General features: G+C 33.7%; 2 protein-coding genes across 2 annotated transcripts; both read left to right on the top strand.

Moving 5' to 3' along the window:
* The first annotated feature begins 3,720 nt into the window (after positions 1-3,720).
* On the top strand, positions 3,721-5,759 carry LOC132750908 (uncharacterized protein K02A2.6-like). The gene is made up of 2 exons (XM_060740979.1): positions 3,721-4,142; positions 4,226-5,759. Exons 1-2 carry the CDS (start codon positions 3,721-3,723, stop codon positions 5,757-5,759), a joined length of 1,956 nt encoding a protein of 651 aa, XP_060596962.1.
* Positions 5,760-5,829: 70 nt separating this feature from the next.
* On the top strand, positions 5,830-8,634 carry LOC132750907 (uncharacterized protein K02A2.6-like). The gene is made up of 2 exons (XM_060740978.1): positions 5,830-6,165; positions 8,032-8,634. The coding sequence occupies exons 1-2, from the start codon at positions 5,830-5,832 to the stop codon at positions 8,632-8,634; spliced, it is 939 nt and encodes a 312-aa protein (XP_060596961.1).
* Positions 8,635-22,549: the final 13,915 nt, after the last annotated feature.

Genomic DNA, 22,549 nt, shown 5'->3' with positions numbered 1-22,549 from the left:
AACGTCAGTGGAGTTTCTTTAACACAATCTTTCGAATGTTTTCTTTATTATTCATATTCATATTATGTAGCCTTTCAAAATTTGGTTTCCCCTTATTCAAACCCCGGAATATGTATAGGATTTTACTAATAACTATAATGATAAATACATGTAAATTTATGACATTGCTGTCATTACTTCGAAAGGAGACGGACACAAATATACTTAAACTGTTTAAGTTACTTATTACCTAAAATGAAGGTGACTGCATTAATTTACCTCACAGTTGTGATGATAATCACAATAGGATTTGTCACTACAAATTCAGGTAAATTTATTTAGATTATCAATTTAAATTTTTTATCTATTTAAATCGTAGGCAAACATAATATATATTCAATACGACGCAATAAAAATACTCTTTTACCGATCGAGGCGTTAGCTATTTTAAGCTCAAGTAAACTATCATGATACTATCAATTACCAGTAAATTTGCATTGATCTAAACATCTTATCAAATAAGTTCTCAATTTAAAGAATTTTGTTACAGACTGTATCTGATTTACATTGATTTTCTTTAGATAAAAAATTGACCTGTATCTATAAATAACACATTTTTCCTAAGATGTCAATAAAGATGTACATATGGAGACTTTTAAATGAATGAGTTTGCCCCAAATTTAGGCATAAAGTATTCGCTTTATCCGTCAAAAATAAGGTTAAAGTGACATGTTTAAAGGCTATGTACGATAAATAAACAACAAAAAAATATTGTCGTCCAAACCATTTATAAACTATTCATTTAAACTATTTCATTATTTTAAGTTATGAAAAAAAAAAACCAAAAAAATTATTCTTTTTTTAAAACATAGGTTTTCCAAAATCTCTACCTTGGGTGATAAAATCAGAACTTTCGTCAGTTTTAAAATTAAAAACATTGGTTTTCCAAAATCTCTATTAATAGCTCTACCTTGGGTGATATAATCAGAACTTTCGTCAGTTTTAAAATTAAAAAGGTAAATGGCATACAAAATATATACATTTTATGAGATGTTACCTTCGTTTGAATCAATAGCACAGTAAGTAACACCGCTTATAAATGATCAACATTATTTTTTGTCCAATCACATTGTAGTATTTTTCAAATTTCTGCTAAATCTAACTTTGGTTAATGTGTATTTATTTATCTAAATAAGATTTACTTAATCTGTTGTCTAACCAGTCTAACAAAATTCAATAATGCATTATATTAGGGAGGAGTTAGAGGTGTAGTTTGCACTCTGAATTGTAAAATATCTAAGGTTAGCAAGCGAGGTCAGGTGTTTTAAATGTTAGGATAAAATCAATTAATTTATTACATAGATAATACATGTGCGGCACGTAGAGACAATTGATTACATAGTAACTTTTTTATACATCCTTTAAACGCTAAGAAAAATGTCTTGTTATAAATTGCTGACTGATTTAAACTTTATATTTTCTAGCAAAGTAACAAACACATTGCTTTCTTTCAGTTGATAGTAAATGCATTAACAATCCTTGATATTAAGAATACAATGTTACATTTTTGGCTGGAAAACTCATTGTAAATAGACCCCCTCCAACTGTAAACCTAAATTGACATACAGAAAGAAGGTCAGCTAGGGATTTTAAATGTTAGTGAATAACTTGAAGCTAACAACGAATTTGTCTCACATTTTCCATTTATTTTAAAAGGATTTACACATTTCATTAACTCCATTGTTTTTACCTAATTGCATTTTTTTCCACGCTGTTTTTTTTTCAGACATGATACTAGTAGTCTTACTGTCGATAAAGGTATAAATTCTGTGACATATCAGCTAATTATATGTTAAAAGGGCCATTTATTTAGCTTTTCTGATAGTGACATGTTAGAAACTTGACAAGGTGTAGACATTATTTAGAGCGAAAGGGCGGAACTATCGGTTGAAAAAAAATAATGTTGATCAATAAATAGGTTAATGTTTAATAAAACGTATTTATAGTACTAATTTTATGTAGATAAATTGAATGTTGCACATCCTATTAATTGTGTGTTTGTCTGATAAATGTGAACGTAAGTAATAAATGTCGCAATAGCTTAATCGGTAGAGCCCTAAGTTCAGATGGAATCTACTCCATGGCAGATGCCTAACACCTTCAAATAAATTATGTTTTGTTGCTGTTATTTTTGTTGTTGTTTTTCCTCCTTCATGTACGGAACTTCATAATGATAATGTGTGTTTTATTTGATTGATTTATTTATGTTTCTTTTTAATCGAATCTCATTTATACCACTATCTTTTTTTTGGTTTGTATTATTCGTTTCTTATTTAAAATATATAAGTCTTGACAAAATACAATATCTTGTAGGGTTGGTCGCTATACGATTCCGTAAATATGTTTTAATTCATATGCGGAACCATATATTTGTTTTGCCAGAGAGTGAGTAATTCATAAAAAAAAAAAATGAAATAGTTTCCACCTGGTTTCGAACTCACTTTCATATTAAGTATATGTTAGTGTTTAATAAGAGGATATTTTTTCGTTTGAGTGAAATATGGAATATATTTTCACGAAACATGATAAAATGCCACATATTTTCTCGAGCCGGAACGGCGTTTGAAAATATGTGGCATTTTATCATGTTGAGTGAAAATATATACCATATTTCACGGAAAACGAAAAAATAACGTTTTTATTTAATTTCATTATAAAAGAAAAATGGTTACGAACCCCCTTGTTGGCTACGCAACTGAAATTGTACATCGTGCAGTAATATAATCTTTGTCTTGTTTCGCACGCGATATTTAGCGTTTATTCTTAAAAAAATATGAAATATCTTTGACTGATATAGAACCATATTTCATGGGTAAAATTAAATAATAATACATATTAACAAAAATAATTGGTCAAGCCTGCCGCAGGCAGGCGACCAATTATTTTTGTTTTAATGTGTACGTAAATATGAAGAATCTTCTGTTTATCGTGCTCGGGTTATAAGGCAGACTGAAGCCTTATGGCAAAACGTTATTTTTTCATGTGCCTTGATAGTGCATTTTAAAAGAGGTCAAAGGCTTTAAGATAAAATTCCTTTTATCAAGTCTGTTCAGTACTATATTTGTTTTATGTATCTCAAAATTTCTTGGCATAGACTGTAGTAAGCAAGTCTACAAGATATAATAAGCCACGCCTTTAATATCAAATATCGTTATTGTTACTGTGTGTATGTTTACTTGATGTTTGGGAGTTTATGAGTGTATACTTGAATGCAACACATATAATAAAATATATAAACCATCCTTCGGGTCTTGTTTAGTTTGTGTGCTAGTTAGCCATCCAAATAGAAAATATAAATGTTACATTGGCGACGAGGATCGGATATTAAAAAAAACTGCGGATTCATTTAAACTGACTGTGAAAAAAAAACAGATTTGAAAATGGATAATTTACCTGCTTTTCCGAAATTCGATGTTTTTGCTGATGAAAATTCTCTGGAAGTACGATGGGAAAAGTATTTGGATAAATTAGAAAATTTATTTGTCGGACGGACTGGGTATAAACACAAGAAAACGAAAAAAAGCACTGTTACTTCATTATGCACGAGATGATGTTTACGATATCTATGATACATTGAATTTAAAAGAAGACAATGAAAACTACGAGGAAACGAAAATTGGATTAACATCATACTTTAAGCCAAGAAAAAACACACAATTTGAAATATTCGAATTTCGTAATATGAAGCAATTGCATGGGGAATCTATCGACCAGTTTACAACAAGATTACGCCAGAAAGCTAAGAATTGTGAATTTTCGGACATTGACTCAGAAATTAAAAGCCAGATCATACAGGGTGTTGTTTCACAAAACATGAGAATGCAGTGTTTACAAGATCCGGATAAATCACTTAATGACTTACTTACAAAAATGAGAACCATGGAAATATCAAAAACTCAAGCAGCAACTATGTCAAAGGATACAAGTAGTCAGCAAGTAGTGCGGATAAAAAGCAATCCTCGATTTAGCCGTCAATCAAAGGGATTCGCACCTAAACGTTATCAGCAACGTTCATATCAAACTATCCCAGAAGCAAGTTTGTCGTCAGGAAGGCGAAACAACCCTCAAGAACTAAGGAAAAAATGCCGAAATTGTGGAGGAAAGTATCCCCATATGTCACGTTGCCCTGCTATCGGAGCAGAATGTAATTACTGTCATAAGAAGAATCATTTTATATTGGTCGCAGAAAACGTCAAAACAAGGCGAAGTTAATCGATGATGAACAGTCGGATTCACAACTTTTATCAGAGGCAAGCAAGCCGAGTGTCAGTTCAAGTGAGTGCGATGTTTTATTTGGATTTAAAATATCAGATGGGAAAAAAGTGCCAAAGAAATGCATTAAATTAAATGGCGTAGATGTTAATGTGTTGATAGATAGCGGTTCATCGTTAAATATTATTAGCGAAATCGACCTCAACAAAATGAAAATTCGTCCAGAAATCAAGAAAACGAAAACAAAAGCATTCGCATTTGGGCAGAAATCTCCACTTCCATTCAAAGGCAAATGTTCCCTGCTTGTTGAGTCGGACTCAAAATTTATGACAAAATATTTCCATATTGTTAAAGGCAACAAAGAATCATTGATCAGTAATGAATTATCGGTAGAGCTTGGGATTTTACCGCAAATACAATCAGTTCATAAATCAGTTCAAAGCAAAGACGCATATTCAGGACTAATTGAAGAATATTCTCAAGTTTTCACAGGCTTAGGATGTCTGAAAGACAGAAAAGTTAAGTTTCATATTGATGAAAGTGTTGTACCTGTAGCTCAACCGCCTAGGAGAGTTCCATTTCATGTACGTGCGCAAGTCGAAAAGGAGCTTAAAAGTTTAAAGGAAATGGATGTTATTGAAAAGGTTATAGGTTTACCGACACCGTGGGTTTCGAACTTAGTAGCGGCTCCGAAACCTAATGCTCCACACGAAGTGAGAGTCTGCGTAGATATGAGAAAAGCTAACACCGCAATCAAAACAGAGAAAAATGTTTGCCCGACGGTGGATGATATCATCTTGACGTTAAACGGCGCAACGGTATTTTCACGTCTAGATCTGTACAAAGCTTTCCATCAAATTGAATTGGATGAAGCATCACGTGTAATGACAACGTTTCAGACACATATTGGACTGTTTAGGTATAAACGTCTACATTTCGGGGTGTCCGCAGCACCGATAATTTTCCAAAACGAGCTTCGTCAAGCACTTCAAGGTCTAAAAGGCATATTGAATATTGCCAACGACATCGTATGTTTCGGTAAGACACAAGAAGAACACGACGCCAATCTTAGAGCTTTACTGCAACGTCTTCAAGATCGAAACCTCACACTGAACAGCCAAAAATGTTCATTCGGACAATCTAAAATCAAGTTCTTCGGATACGTATTTTCCGAATCCGGAATGTCACCCGATCCTGACAAAGTAAATGCAGTGAAAAATATGGACAGACCAAAATCAATATCCGAAATCCGTTCATTTCTGGGTCTCACGAACTATTTGTCTAAGTTCATAGATGGGTATTCAAGCTTAACAGAACCATTAAGACGACTTACACATAAAGGTGTAAAATTTGAATGGACTGCCGACCAAGAAAAATCCTTCACATCATTGAAAGATACCTTAATTAGTGATAAGGTCATGACATATTTCGATCCTAGAAAGGAAACTGAACTCTGGGTCGACGGAAGTCCAGTTACTTATTCAAAACGGCAAAATAGTATCATATAGAAGCAAAGCATACAATTCGGTTCAGACGCGATATTCTCAAACAGAAAGAGAAGCTTTGAGTGCTGTCATCATGATTCAGCATTTCCATTTGTATTTATTCGGCAAAAAATTTAAACTGATAACAGATCATGCTGCACTTCAATCAATCTTCAACAATATCAAGACAATACAATCACCAAGATTAGAACGTTGGCGTTTGAAGTTGACAACGTATGATTTCCAGACAGTTTATAGACCAGGTAAAATGATGATATCAGATTATCTTTCCAGGCATCCACATGCAAGACACGAAACAAATACAGTAGCCGAGCAATATATCAGCTTTATTACTGATAACGCTTTGCCAGATGCATTGAAGCTGTCAGATGTAGCAAAAGCTACCGAAACGGACTGTATATTAAGCTGTGTAAGAAATGCGTTAGAACAAAGTGTCTGGAAAACTCAAAAATGCAAATTAGATGAAAGTTACATTATACTATGTGGACCTGTGACGAAGTTTGTAGAGCACTCTCTTTTCTTTTAGACAACATTTATGTCAGGTTTGGTAATACCCTATTTAAACAGATCATAGGAATTCCTATGGGTACTATTTGTGCACCCCTGGTCGCCGATTTGTTTTTTGTACTGTTATGAAAGAGACTTTATGTTGAGTCTCTCTGAAGATAAACAACAAAATGTTATAGTCGCATTTAATAATACTTCCAGATACCTTGATGATATTTTTAATTTAGATAATCCTTATTTTGATCAAATGGTGTCTGACAATTATCCGCATGAATTACAACTTAATAAAACGAACAACTCTTGAAATTTTAGTACATCAGTTTTGGATCTTCATATTACTATCTACAACAATTCTATTCACACGAAAATAAATCTATGATAAAAGAGATGACTTTGACTTTTGTATAGTTAATTATCCACATTTAGATGGAGACGTACCCCATGCAACATCTTACGGGGTTTATGTTTTTCAGTTAATTAGATTCGCTAGAGCTTGTAGCAACGTAAAGGATTTCAACGAGCGGAATATTTTTATTACCAGCAAGCTTCTAAAACAGGGCTACCGCTCTCATAAATTACGGAAATATTTTACTAAATTTTACAACCGTAACTTTGATTTAATTTCTAAATTCAATAGTGATTTAAAAACTCTTCTACGACAAGGGATTAGCCAGCCTGGATTTTATGGCGATGTGATTTACAAACTTCGTAAGATTTTGGGTCATGGTAATTTTTCTGCTGTTTTTACTAAAATCATTAAACATTTTATTAAAAGAGGTTATGGCCCTACTATTTTAAGACATACTGCATGTTTAGTGTTCAACCCTTTTACAGTTGGACACTACGCTTTCCTCTTTTGATTGCATCTGACGGACCAAGTGGGAGACTCTATGATGGATAGTTCGTAAAGCCCTTTGGGACTAAATTGTTTTAATTGTCGTCTTTTGCCATCCTTCGTCGGGCCCTTGTAGGTGAGTTTCTTGCTGCTCTGTCTTCCTTTAGGACATTGAGTTCTTTTGTTATGGTCATTAGATTAATTTTCATATGTATCTACATGATCATTTTAGTGTTTTACTTATTTAACCTTTTGTAACCATGACAACTGTTAGAATTTCACTTGGTGGGGATTCATTTTTTTATACTGTCTCGTTTATAAGAACATGGTGGGGCTAAGAGCGAGGTTTGGTGCACCATTAACCGGTTTAAACTCCCCAGCAGTCATTATTATGCTGCTGACCGTTCCAAGGCGGCGCCCCACTGTGTTCCTCAGATGTATGTCTATGTTGTTTCATACTGTTTTGGTGACACTTTTGCTTGTGTCCCTTGTTGTTTTCTCGTCTTCGGTAAGTATCTTCCCCATTGCCTCTTGTTTTTATTTCTTTGATTAACCCCCTCCCTTCCCCCCGTCTCCTGTCCCCTTTGTGGGCCTATTATTATTTTCTTTGAATTCCTAATCAGTTACAAATTATTTATCATTTAATGATTAACCTGTCCGTGCTCTGTCTTTGCCCTGTCCTGTTTTTGTTTGGGGGTCCACCTGGGCTCTTTGCCATTGGTACTTGTTGCTGGGTCATATGGGGGTTGCGTTCGTTGAACGCCGCCTTTCCTTGTTGATCTTGTTTATCATATTTTTTTTCGGTTATACGAGAATTTGAATAAAAATCAAGAACTTGCAGTTGCATATACGGAAGATGGATTTGTGCTTTTACGGGGTACAAAACTTTGCTTACCAGAAAGTCTGCAAAAACAAACTGTTATGCTTTCGCAGGAAGGTCACCAAGGCCAATCAACATGCAAAGGATTATTACGTGAATACTGCTGGTTTCCACATATGGATAGAATGGTAGAAGAAATTTGTAGATTATGCATTGTATGCCAAGCTGCATCAACAAGAATTACTCCAGACCCGATTAAACCAACATTACTACCACGAGATGTGTTTTCTGAAGTCAGTTGTGACTTTTGTGGACCATTTCCAGAAGGTTACATGTTACTAGTTGTTATATGTGACTACAGTAGGGTTCCAGTAGTTGAAAGAATCAAATCGACCGCCGCAGATACAGTCATACCGCGATTAGAGGCGATATTTTCGATATTCGGATATCCAGAGGTAGTGAAAACGGACAATGGACCTCCGTTTCAAAGTCGCGCATTCAGAGAATTTGCTGATAATTCGGGATTCAAACATAAACGAATCACTCCATTGCACCCACAGGCAAATGGAATAGTTGAGAGATTTATGGCGCCACTGCAAAAGCAATTAAAAACAGCGATAGCGTCCAGACAAAATTATAAAAGAGCGTTAAGTAGATATCTTATGAATTTTCGGAACACACCACAAACAACTACACAAACAGCTCCTAGTGAATAAATGTTCAATCGTAATTAAAGACAAAATTACAAATGACATTTTACAACAAAAAACACAGATATTCGAGACAGGGAGAGTCTATCAAAAACGAAAAACAAAATATACGCTGGTAAGAAACGTCGAGCTCAGCCAAATAATTTGAAACTGGGAGATCGTGTGCTATTAAAACGGGAACAACGGCATAAGTTTGAAACAGCTTTTGACCCCCACCCCGGGATAATCATCGCTATGAAAGGATCTATGCTTACAATCAAACATAAAGGAAAAGAAATCACACGGGACGTTTCCAAGTTTAGATATGTTCATGGAGATCAAGAGCCGATGCAGACGAAACCTGCAGATAATACATCTTTACCTAAAAATAGGCAACAGAGGAAACGCCGACCGCCGAGACGTTATGAAGATTAAAAGAAAAAAGAAAATGGTTCAATCTATGATACCATTTCTCGTCACAGCTAACAAGGTTAATGACTCAAATGTGTGGGCCATAATAATGCCCTAATTATATTTGCTATCATAGCAGTGTATCATTTATATCCGCTTGCTGGATTTATTAATCTTAGGAAAAATGATAGCGTATGTGAGAACATTCTGTTATTCGTGAAATTAATACTTTTGGTTTTTATTAAATTACCTTATAATTGGTTCTTGTGTGGTAGAACGGAAAAACAAATCATTCTTTTGATAACAATGCTAGTTGTAATTTGCTTGATATTTTGTGACATTACGAAAAATAGAAAGAGATATGACAATTAACTGATCACTACTTCGTTGAAACAGATGCCTAGTACACTGATTAGAGTAAATCGCATTGGTTAAGGAACTCTGCTGAAAAAGGAGAAGAGTTTATAACAATAGACTTGCTATATAGCTTATTTCATACGAAAAGAAAAATATTTCTATTACAATATGTTTGCACATTTAAATTGAAAGTTTTGATGATTTAAGTTTATTGCTTTTATTGATGAGTTCTAAACTAAAGAAAGAGGAGGATGTAGTAAGCAAGTCTACTTACTTACTTAATCCTCTTCGCTCCAGGTGGAGCATAAGGCACCAACAAATCTCCTCCAGCCATCCCTGTCCTGAGCTAACCAGTTCAGCTCGTTCAGGTCTTTTTGCCTGCTGCTTCATCTCTTCTTCGATGGTTCTCCTCCAGGTGCCTAGTGGACGACCTCTCTTCCTCTGGCCTCTGTGGTGTCCATCTCAGTACTTTGTGAGGATGTCTCTGCTTGTTCATCCTCAGAACATGACCCAGCCATCTCCATCGTCTGGACTTGACCTCTTGAACAATGTTGGTGATCCCGGAGCGTCTGTTGACTCTACGTTAGTGACATGTTGTTGCCAGCGGATCTTGAGAATGCGGCGTAGACAGCGACTCTCGAAGCCTCTTAGCCTACTCTCACCTTGGTGTTGGTTTCCAGGTCTCAGACGCGTACAGAAGGACTGAGCGGACATTGGATGTGTAGATCTTCAGTTTTGTTTTGGTATGCAGGGCTGTAGACTTCCATATGTTCTGTAGTCTCTTGAATGCCTGGGCTGCAAGTCCAATCCTGGTTGAGATCTCTTTCTCAATGTTACTATCAGCTGAGATGTAACTCCCAAGGTACTTGAAGTCTTTCACCTCTTCCACTCAGTGTTGTTGATGCTGATTTTCTGGCTGCTTTTGGTCTTCACCTTCATCAGCTTTGTTTTCCCAGCGTGTATTTTAAGTCCTACACCTTGGCAGTTTTGCTGACACGATCTGTCTTCTCTGCATAATCATTTTGTACATGGGAGAGCAATGCGATGTCGTCAGCAAAATCACAGTCTTCCAAGCGCAGTCAGTCCCATACTAGACCTCTGTGTCTATCTTCAGTTGCTTTCCGCATCACCCAGTCAATTACAAACAAGGAACAGCGTTGGTGAAATAAACACAGCCTTGGCGTACACCAAGTTTTACGTGGAACCATTCGCTTTGCTGTCCATCATGACGTACACAGCACTGGTTGTTGGCGTACATGTCCTTAAGGATGTTGACAAACTTTTTGGCGGAAATCCATATGCTAGAGTATTTCCACAATGATGGGTGGTGTATGCTGTCGAACGCCTTTTCATAATCTATGTAATTGATGTATAGATGAAGAGTTCCATTCAAGGGACTGCTCCACTCATTTTCGAAGAATGAAGATTCTGGTCTGTGGTTTGCAGCTTCTTCCGCTCCGAAACCCTGCTTGCTCCTCTCTGAGGACTCTCTGCAACAGACTGCTTCATCCTTGATAGAAGAACTCTGCAGAATATCTTTCAGGAACGGATAACAAGTTGATACCCTCCAGTTGCCGCACTGAGTCAGGTCTCCCTTCTTCGGCGTTTCACGATGACACCCCTTCTTCATGAGTCAGGGACTCTGTCTTCTTCCCAAACCTTGTTGAATAGTTCCACAAGGTGCTTTGCACTTCTCGGGGTCAGCTTTCAACATGTCTGAAGTGATTTGTCTTCCCGGGAGCTTTGTTTCCTTTTCGTCTGCTTGATGGCCTCTATGATTTGTGCTGGGTGATACTGCCACGCTTCATCTCTATATGGAATCCATGTCTTCAACAGCAGCTTCCTCTCCGGGTCTGGCCTGTTAAGGATTTCTTCGAAGTGCTCAGCCCATCTTTCTAGTTGTTCTTCATTCTTTCGTTAGAGCATTTCCATTCTTATCTTTCACAATTGGTGGAACTGTTGGTAAATCCTCCAGTAAGGGTCTTTGTGATTTTGTAGACTGTTCTGGAGTCACCCTTTTCTGCAGCATGCTGGGCTTCCACTGCTAGACTGTTAGTGTAGTCTCTTTTGTCCTGTCTTGCACTCTTCTTAACAGCTTTGTTCTTCTCAGAGTAAGCTTCTGCTGCCCTTGATCTCTCTTCGGGACTTCCTGTTAGCATCTGTTGCTTAATGACCTTCCTCTCCCTTATAAGGTTCCAGGTGTCAGTGGAGATCCATTCTTTTCTGCCAGGTGTTGATAATTTTCTGAAGTTGTTGTAAGCAAGTCTACAAGATATAATAAGCCACGCCTTTAATATCAAATATCGTTATTGTTACTGTGTGTATGTTTACTTGATGTTTGGGAGTTTATGAGTGTATACTTGGATGCAACACATATAATAAAAATATAAACCATCCTTCGGGTCTTGTTTAGTTTGTGTGCTAGTAAGCCATCCAAATAGAAAATATAAATGTTACACAAACAAATCAAATACAAAAGAATTTTTGGGGTCGGACCATAAAAAGCATTTTTTTTGTTTATTAATAATCTATTTTTTATTAAAATGTTTGCTTGGTTATGCTTTTTCTTTATTAAGTCAAAAAAAAAAAAGAGTTTTATTAATTGAAAAAAGTTCAATGATTACTTAATGTTTTAGGGAAAAATTTCCCAAATGGCTTATATGTCACGTTTTTGTTAAATTTTTGGAAAATGGTGTGAGGGAATGTTTCATTTTAAAAAATGAAAAGATTTTGTGTGTTAAAAATGATTTCCCCTAAAAAACAAAAGCGATCCTCGTCAAATTTTGGGACAAAAAATTTTAAAAGATTGCTTTTTTGAAGCAAGAAGATCTACTTTTGGGCGGGCGAATCTTAAATTAACCGGAATCTCTTTGAATCATGTAGTGTCGTATGCAGATATACTAAAGGCACTCTCATATCACAAACGTAATTCAAGTAAAGCACAGCTTGTTTATCTGCTAGTCAATAGAAAAACTGTAATACGTGATGAAGAAAATGGTTTTGAAAAGCTCAGGAAACTGAAAACGTTTGTTGTCTTAGCAGAAGAAAAAACAGCAAGTAAAGCAGAGTCATGGGTAAAACTTGCAAGCAATGAACAACATTTTGTCGCATGGGATAGTAGAAACGAAGACGAAATAAACAAAACAAAGAATATTTTACTGGCCAGGTCCTGTCAAGGTGATTATTATCATCATAATGATAATTAAAGTGAACATTATTTTCATTAAATGATTTTTGTTATTGAACAAGAGCAATCAACATTATTAATATCATTTATTTTCAAATAATTCAAAAGTTTATTTTAGTTTTCATATCTTTAGTTCATTACTTACGAAGATTCACAAAATCGAACACCTTATATTAACAACTTTTTCATTTTATCATAATTAGATTCGCTGTTTGTATGTGAACTGACTGTATGGTCGAGTGATAGGATCTCGTATGTTATGCTGCGCAAATTTTGTTAATTCTGAAGAACAAACCCGGAGTTTTTCAAAGTCCTGTGGTTAATTTTTTATTATTTGCTTTTTTTGGGATCCCCCTAAAATGTTATCCTTTATTTTTCATGAAAAAGTTAAATTGAAACTGCTTATAAATAAATTTTTTTACAACATTATTTTTTTCAATGTAGGCAAAAAATTTAAAAAAATTTTTTTAATCAAAGGGGAAAAACGGAAACCCTTTTAAAAAAAACGCAAAAATAAATTTTTTATATATTTGGGTTTTTGAGTTGTTCATAGATGGCAGTGTTTAAAAGAATCTTTCTGTCACTTCTAGAAAATAAAATTTCAAAATGAAAAAGGATTTTTTTTATATAAAATTGAAAAAAAAAGCACAAAAAAGTTTTTTGTTTTCCCGCCCTATGATTTAAATTGTTTGGTGGGACTTTAAACCAAAAAATTTTTTTGCAGGGTTAAAATTTTTATTTTTCTTGATTAATTTTCTTATTAATTTTTATTTTTTTTTCTGATTTTTACCAATCTTTGTGGGCAAAATGTTTTATGGTGACGGGTTTTTAATAAAGAATTTCATCACAAAAAAAAACTCCCCTAGTAGAATTTAAATTTTCGGGTTAAAAAATCTTTTTGTGTTTATAAAAAATTTTGTTGCATTTAGAAAAAGGAAAAAAAATTCCCAAGGATTTAAGTTCTGCAAAAAACAGCAAAGCTTTTATTTTCGCAGAACAAAATAAATTTCTTAAATTTTAAGGGAAAATTTTTTCGATGATATCTGGACCCTTTTCACTCCCCGGGAAATCCTTCAAACAGTGGTATGGTGGAAAATTATTTAGTTCGTTTTAAATTTGGGTTTTGCTTTTTTTGACATATGTCTCGTTAAAATTTTTCCCGCGTATATTTTTGCTAAAATAAAACTTCCCAAAATTTAAAGTTAAAAAGTGAGTAAGGCTTATTTTTCAAAATCATTTTTATGGGATATTGACTGCAGTTCATATCCATTTGTTTTAACAACTGGATGTTTGAAATTATAAATTTTTCACAAAAATTTTTTGATAAAAGAGGAAAGAAGGTTTAAAACTTTCCGGAAGAAAGTTTGTTTTCCGTCAAAATTAACTGTATTATTAAAAAGGTATTTCAAAGAGTGAAAAAGTGTTTGGGAATAAAAGTATCGTTTTTTCAGTAAAGAAATTGGATTGGTGTTTAAAAATTAAAAGCTTTTGAATAAAAAAATGTTTTTGGGAAATTCTTTTTTTAATTGTTGGATGTTTAAAATTTAAAATGTTAATATTTTTTTTTTTTGTCTTTTTATATTTTTTTTTAATGGAACGTTTTTTTTTAACATTATAAAAATATGATAAAGTAGTGAAAATATTACCTTTTATAAAAAAATTAAACATCACTAAATTTATTTTTTTAAGTATGTTAATATTTTTATAAAAAACTATAATAATTTTTTTTTTGTAATATGGCTTTTCAAATTTTTTATGTTTTTTATTTTAAGTTTTTTATATTTATTTTTGGTAATTGGTTTTTTTTTTGTGCCGGGGGACATATATGGGGCGTTCCGTTCTGTCCTTTTGGGTACTCCCCTAAAATTTGATTTTCAAACCCATTAAGGAATGATGTTTTCCGTTATTGTTGTTAACAGCTTTTTTCGGTTTGATTTTTTGTCAGGTATGGCCTTTTTTTTTTTAATTTTTTTTTTAAAATTTGTTAAAATTTTTTCTTTTATACTAATGTTTCCAATGAAACTTTCAGGATAAATTTTTAGCTTAAATATTGCGTATATATTTTTTTTGTTGAAAGTTTTGGCGGTTTGCCTTGGGTAAAAAGGTTTTTGGGGCAATTACAAAATTTTCGGTTTTTTAAAAAAAAAGTGCAATTTTTAAAATCTACGGAATGATAATAATAAATTGATAACATCGGTTTTTATGGTTTCAAATCATTGTCGGGAGTTCTTGCTGCTTATTATTTTTTTATGTTTGTGCAGGACTAATTCTTATACCAACTTATGACATTTCCGCTTTGACTTACAGAATTGATTGATAGGTCAGGACTTGCAATGTTATAAGGGTTGTTGTTAATGGAGTTTTGGCTCATATGGTTTTTGGATGAGGAGTGGTATAGGAGTTTGTCGGTACTTCTTTCTTAACCAAATTCAGTTTCATTAATGTACGGGATGATGTAGTTAGTGTGTATGACGTTGCTTGCCTTGAAAGTTTTGCCTGTTGTTATTGTCAGTTTTTTGCCTGTTGTTTTTATTGCCCTTGATGAAAAGTGGTTTTTTTGGTTGCCAGCTACACAGAAGTTGTATGATATTCTCAGAAACTACTTGGTGCATACATTAACCTTTAGATGGAATGATCTACGTCCATTGTTTTAGTTGGTGTATTCATTTCAAAGTATCAATGTCAGAATTTTCTGGTGTGTTTTAGTTTTCTTTCTTTTAGTTTTGGTTCCATGTATGTTTGATATGTATTGTGTTATTTATAACTGTTGAGACTGTTTTATAGGTTGTATGATACTCTCGAATTGACCGTTTTGCTCTGATGATATCTAACTTTACACTAAATAAGAGAAATTACAGGAGTTTAACATGTCCCCGTCAACTTAGATTGAGAGATCTTTGCAATTGAAATTGACTTGTTTTGCCCATGACTATATGTAGGATCACACATGGAGCATTCCTGCAATCTCAGCGTTCCAGGGAACTGTTATCCGCGCCTATCGCCGGCCGTTGTTATGTCCGAGGAGCGGATTTACCAAAATGCGTCTTTTATGCTTAGTCGATTGGCGATACCCTGGACCCGGTTTGATTTTTCGTATGGATGGTATTGGCGCTCTTGGTTTAGAATGGTGCATTTTATTTTGTTTTTTGAATTTTATTTTTTTCGTGATTTTGGCTTTTTTTTGTGATTTTTGTTATTGTCTCTATTATTAGCCTGGTCTGTTTGTGTCTTGTGTGGCTGGGTAAAGAGTTGCCGTACATATCAATTAGGTTGTATTGATTTCGTCCTTAGAGGTATTCGGTTATGCCATGTCCCATTAGTTTTTTGATTGTTGGGTATTTCTTCATCTTCTATCCGATTTTATGTGGTCATACTGTTTTCTTCGTAGCTTGAAATCTTAGGCTATGGACTGCCTTTAATTTGTTTTTTTGGTTGGCTAGTCTTAGGTCTACGTCGTTTTTATTATCAGTTTTGCTTGATTCCTTATTGTTATGGTAATTCGTATATTTATATTTAGCGAGGATTTACGTTTTTTTCTTTTTTCTTTTGGTGGCTTGCCAATTGATGGTGAAGGTGGGCTTTTGTTTATACTAAGCCTATTGTTTTATTGTGAGCCAATGATAAAGTATATGTTCTCTATTTATGTGGTAAAGCTACATTAGAATCTGAAGAAATGTCAGTTAGCAAGTGTGTTGTGTTAAGGTTTTAATTGCATTTATGTTTTATAAATGTTTTTTACTTCCTCGTTTTCAAGAATTAAGATGATTGGCTTCACTTAGGAGGTTAGCGCAGCGTTTGACCGTGAGAGGGTGAAGAGGTTCTTAGTATGAGGTTGATGCCAATTAGTGTTATTTTTCATTGGAAAGCAGATCGGTATGACCCATGTTTTTCATAGCTAGGAGATTGGAGTAAATTTAAATGGGTATGTAAATATCTGTTAGTATTTAAAGTGTAGGGTTTCTTTTTTGATCATAGAATTTAATATTCATTTAATGTTCCCATGAATGTATTTATAAAGTTCATGCGCACGGGTTCAGTATAATGAATGATTTCTTTTGTTTGTCGTTTTGTTGTTATGTATTTGATGTTTTTTTTTTGCATGATCATAAGCATATAAATGCAGTTTTTTTTTTATTGATTGTTTTAATTGATCCTTAGAATTTGTTTATGCTCTATTATTTGATTTTTTTTTGGAACATGACATTCTATTATTAAGTAGTAAAAAGAGAATTGAAGAGATCTAGGTTATAATATTATTGGTAGATTGTTGAGCTTATGTTATGCTGCTTATTTCAACCTTATCTTATTGTGAAATAGATTCTTTTGGGGTTTAGAACAATATAAACATGATTTATAGAATAAAAACATATGTAGGTGATATAAAAAAAAATTTCAAATAATCCATTCTGAATGGATATCACGAAAATCTTTATTCTGTATTAACATACATTGTAAAAATTTCAGTGGTATCAATAGAAGAATAGAATTAAGAACAAGGAAATTTAAAATGTCAGGTCTGTTGATTGAGTCTGTTATGGGACCGTCTGTCGAAGTTGCAACTCCTGTCAGCCCCTAGCACCGGTGTAAGCAGAGATAACATTAACAGTGAATGGTATATTTGATTTGGAACATCCGCGATTATGGCTTATCATTGGACTCCAACTGTATACGTTAGTGCATGAAAGCGGCGTATTGTCCTGTTAGAATGATTGTGCTCGAGAAGAATGTGGCGAATTATAAAATGGAATTTAAAGGATCTGATTTTATGAAGGCTAACATATCCGATAAAGTCAAAAACAATGTAAAGGCAGGCCACATATCCTAAGGGTTGGTTCAACAGTATTCAGTGAAAATATTGGAACCAACAATAGAAAATGCCATAGAAAGAACTGATATACCACAAGCACAACAATAAATGTGGTACTGAAGCATTCTCTAAGGATCGAATATAATTGATCCCTGGATTGTTTACTGGGCAATTTTTACAGCCTCCACACGCACAAAACAACGCTGAAGTGGCTATGAAATAGAGACATTAAGAAAATCACTAAAAAAGCCCAACAGCGGCAAATTGAAAATGTTGCAAGGCTAAGTCTGCAAGCATATCATTCCACTAAAGAGTACGGGTCGGGTGTTGGGTCAGGAAATGAGCAGTTGGTTTTGTTGGTATGCCGGATCCGTGTCGGAAGTAAGACGGCGGGGCGGATACATTCCCCTGGAAACGGTGGTTGCTGTTGCCTTTGTTGTGATTTCATTTGTTGCTGCAAAGCAAGTTGTTGTTGCAAAAGTCTGTTCTCCCTTTCAAGTTGACTGACATGTTACTGGTTATGTTCGTTTTGTATTTTAAAGCTGCATTCTATATCAAGGTCAATTGAAGGTGGTCTTTTCTTAAAACAATCGCCAGTTTTTTAATGACACTATATATTCATACTGTGACCTCTTAAAGTGTATAGACTTAAAAACACACCATATCTACATGTACTTTGAATGAAGCCGAATATATTTTACAAAAGGGTTGTGTAGCAGTTATATTTTTACCACCAAATTTGAGCATAGTATATCTTTTAAGAAAATTATACAAATAAATTAAACCAATGTTTGTAAAAGTAAGGTAAGTAAGTGTACATGCACATCATAATATTTTGGTATGTACATCGTTTGTGTTTGATAATGAACACACTTTTTGCAAAAAACTGCAAATTGTTATATGACGACTTTATTTATATATAATGGTGGAAGAAGACCACTCAGGGCCCTTTGTGCATTGTTTTAGACAAGAGAGGGTACTAAAGTTAAAACACCGGCCTCCTGTAAGCTAGCTTTTGAATCTAATATTTAAAAAGTCAATTAAATTACGATTATCATTATCATATAAGTGTGGTAAATAATAATAATAATAATTATTGTCATAATTTAGATTAACGTTATTCCCTTTGTCAGGGTATTAAAACGCCCAGGTTGAATCATATTGCAAACTGGCAGAAGAAAACCAAGCGATCGAATTTACACAACAAAATGCTAGTTTAGTTAAATTTAGTCTGATTCATATGTAGGTAGCACACCTGATTCATATGTAGGTAGCACACCACAGTAATGTAAGCCCCAGTTTCGAATGACCAGGGAGGATTTCTTTGATATAGTGAATATTCTGGATTTAAATGACTGATTGTCTTTAAAGTGCATATTTAGCATGAATTTTTTTTTGATACCTAATATGATCACTGGCCAATTCGAAAACATGGCCAGAAATCACATGCTGTTGATTATTGATGTCAAGGCCGCATTTTTTTGTAAACATTCCTTTTAAACACCATGCACTGTAAAAATAAGTCATTTTACAGGGGGTACAAACATTTTGCAGTACCAAGAAATCTACAAGGTTGAGCATCATTTTCTTTGTGATATTTTGCATTTATAGGGAGTTGCTAAAGCAGAGACGCTGTTCCTTTAGCCTATATATTTGCAGGTATTTTTTGCCAGAGGGACGAAATGTGTTGTTTTGGGTCTCGGGCCACTGAATGAATTGCAATTTTTTTGACTCCCTGCCTATTGCAGATGGGATAAAACCAAAACCGCAAAACTGAAATTATTATATGATTGGTTTGATTGAGCTTGTTCATAGATGGCAGTGTTAAATGCAATCTACTTGTCACGTTCCTAGCAAGACTCAACATTTCAAAATGAAAATGGATTCTATCTTATATAAAATCTGAAAAAAGAAGCACAAATTAGCTTTCCTGTTCCGCTGCCATATGACTTAAATTGTGTTGGTGCACTGTAAAACCCAACAAACATGTGCAGGCAATTAAAATGATATCTTTTCTTGATTAAATTTTGCCAATTCATTAATTTCTATTTTCTTTCCTGCAGTTTTTTACCAATCTTTGCTGGGCAATGATGTTTCTACTGGTGACGGTCTCAATAATGAATTATCATCACAAAAGCAAACTCCCTCAGTAGAATTTAATTTCTCTTGGTTAATAATCTTTATTGTGTTTATAACAATTGTTGTTGCATTTAAGAAAAGGAAAAAAATACCAAGGTATTTAAGTTCTGCAAAAAACAGCAAAGCATTTTATCATCAAGCAGAACAAAATAACTACTTACATTATAAGACATATTCAAACGATGAATCATCTGGACCTTTACACATACCTGGAAATCCAACTTCAAGCAGTGGTATCGGTGGAAAATCTATGTCATGTTCGTTTTGAATTCTGTTTGCATTTTTGACATATGTACTCAGTAATTTTAACCCGCGTAATATATGCATAAAAATAAAATCCTTCCAAATTCAATGTTGAAACAGTGAGTAAACAGGCTTATTTTCAAAACTCACTTGATGCGGCATATTGAACGTGCACGTCTCATATCCATTAGTTATTCACAACATGTGCATGTTGGTGAATTATCAATTTACACAAATTTGTTGATAAATGAGGAAAACGAAGAATTTAAGACAATTTCGGTAAGAAACGTGTTGTATTCCGCTCAAAATTAAACTGTATTCACTTAAATAGGTATTTGCAAAGAGTGAAAAAGATGTTTGGTAAGTAATCATGTATCAGCCTCTTTCAGTAATGACAGTTGGCAAGTTGGTCGTATGACAAATTCATAAAAGCTATTAGAAATAAAAAAAAATGTTTTGAAATATAGTTACATTCTTTTACATAATGTTGAGATGTTGAAATTTCAAAATGTCTACATAATATTTTTATTTTTGTCCTTCATATTTTTTTTCAATGAAACATCTGTTATTTTTAACATTATCAAAGTATGATATAAAGTACGTCGAACATATATACCCATTCTTAATAACCTATTAAAAACATGCACTGAACATTTATTGATTGTATAAGTATGTTAATATTTGTATAAAAGATATATGAATAATTTTATGTAGATATAGCGCATCTCAAATAATAATTACTGTCATTTTCATAGCTAGTTTTTATATTTCATTGCGTAACTTGATTTTTGTGTCGCCTGGGGACATATATAGGGATCGCTTCTCCGTCGTCTGTCCGTTCTGGACTACTCCCCATAAACTACTTATGCATTTCAATCCGACCTTAACAGGAATGATCAGTACCAAGTCTAGTTGACTGTGAATATCAACAGCATTTTTCGGTTCAATGATTTTTGTCAGTGTAATGGCCCTTCAATAATTTTTATTTTCAAAAATTTGTTAAGACTACTCCTCTTGTACTACTAATGTAATTCCAATGAAACTTTACAGGAATAATTTGTAGCTTAAGTACTTGCGTATATATCATTTTTTGTTGAATGTCTTCGGCCGAGTTATGGCCCTTGGATAAAAAGGTGTTTTTTTGAGTGTTGCAGATACACAAAAGCTTGTCCGGATTACTTCTAAAAAATACCAGTGCAATTTCATCCAAAATCTACAGGAATGATAAGTACATATGCATAACATCGGTTTTTATGGTTCAATCATTTTAGTCGGAGTTATGGCTCTTTACTTATTATTTCTAAAGTTTGTGCAGACTACATCTCTTATACCACTTATACAATTCCGCTGGACCTTACAGAATTGATTGATAGGTCAGGTACTTGCATATGTTATAAGGGTTGTTTGTTTGAATGATGTTTTGCCGAATTATGGCTTTTGAATGAAAAGGATGTTTATAAAGTTTGTCCGGACTACTCCTCTTAACCCACCAAATCAGTTTCAATTAAACTGTACAGGATAGATTGGTAGGTATAGTAGTGCATAATGCACAAGTTCTTGCTTGAAAGATTTTTGCCTGTGTTATTGCAAGATTTTTGCCTGTGTTATTGCCCTTGAATTGAAAAGGTGTTTTTTGTGTTGCCAGCTACACAGAAGTTTGTATGGACTATTCCTCAGAAACTACTGGTGCAATTACATTAAACCTTTAGAGGAATGATCAATACCGGTCCATGTTTAGTTGTGTAAATAATCAGCATTTTTCGGTTTATTGATTTTTATCAGAATTTTAGCCCTTTAATGATTTTAATTTTAGAATTTGTCCATTTTTAGAATTGCTCCTGTTATACCAATGAAACATTACAGGATTTTTCGGTAGCTCAAATTCTTGTGCATATTATTTAGGTCAAATGACTTTTTGCCGAGTTATGGCTATCATGAGGCGACATGTGTGATCACTGATCGCTCTTGTTTAAAATCATTTTTTTATTGAAATGATTTTCTATTTGTTTTTACTTCTCAGGATGAATAGTACGAACATGTGTATTTGTCGTATAGGTAGCTACGCCACTTATATGTGTTTATTTACGTAAGGCTTAATAAATTTCAGCGGTTTATTTATTCTTCCTAAGTAAATGAAGTCTGTATGTACATATATGTTATGTATGAATGAAAATCATTATTTATGAAAAATGCAATATGACTGAAGAACTGCAGTAAATGTGTTTTAAAGATTATTAGATTTTGTTTAAATGCCTTTACCTTCATCATTCAAAGAAAAGAAGCCATTAGAAGTCGCACAGTACAGTGAGATGAAAAAGGATCCTTAAGTAGGTTGCATGCAAAATTATTTTTACATAAAGCATCGTATGACAATGTTTCATGTAAGAAGATAATGGTATCTAAATATCAAAATAAAAGGCAGTAAAATCTGTCAATGTGTATGATTATTTAAATCAAGACGCCCGGTCGAAAGATCTTTTTTCGTTTAATGAATATGCACATAAGCATAAAGCGTCATAAATCACAAATTTGTAAACCCTAATTTTCTGAACAGACATCAGTAAAAGCCTAAGAAATAAGCTAAATTGAACAATACCCTTCTTTTTATTAGAACAAAACAATGATTATAAATAAAAAAACAATATGTAGGCTGATATAAAAAAAAAAACATTTCAAACACATAACTCAATTCTAATGGATATCACAGAACAATCTTTATTACATTTACTTAACATAACATTGTAAAAAAAATTTCATGGTATCAAATAGAGAGAAATAAGAATCCCTTAAGAAAGCCC

This window comes from Ruditapes philippinarum, unplaced genomic scaffold, assembly GCF_026571515.1.
Source record: "Ruditapes philippinarum isolate M1 unplaced genomic scaffold, ASM2657151v2 ctg795_1_1_1_1, whole genome shotgun sequence".
Lineage (NCBI taxonomy): Eukaryota > Metazoa > Mollusca > Bivalvia > Venerida > Veneridae > Ruditapes > Ruditapes philippinarum.
Note: the sequence above shows the minus strand (reverse complement) of the source record. Positions and strands in the feature narration are given on the sequence as shown.

What these genes read in the sequence shown, in the direction of transcription:
- LOC132750908 (XM_060740979.1), top strand. Translation starts at nt 3,721, where the DNA reads ATGAAGCAATTGCATGGGGAATCTATCGACCAGTTTACAACAAGATTA. An exon ending in TGCCGAAATTGTGGAGGAAA is followed by an intron (nt 4,143 to 4,225) that starts GTATCCCCATAT and finishes TATTGGTCGCAG; the next exon opens with AAAACGTCAAAACAAGGCGA.
- LOC132750907 (XM_060740978.1), top strand. Translation starts at nt 5,830, where the DNA reads ATGATTCAGCATTTCCATTTGTATTTATTCGGCAAAAAATTTAAACTG. An exon ending in CGGACTGTATATTAAGCTGT is followed by an intron (nt 6,166 to 8,031) that starts GTAAGAAATGCG and finishes ATGCTTTCGCAG; the next exon opens with GAAGGTCACCAAGGCCAATC.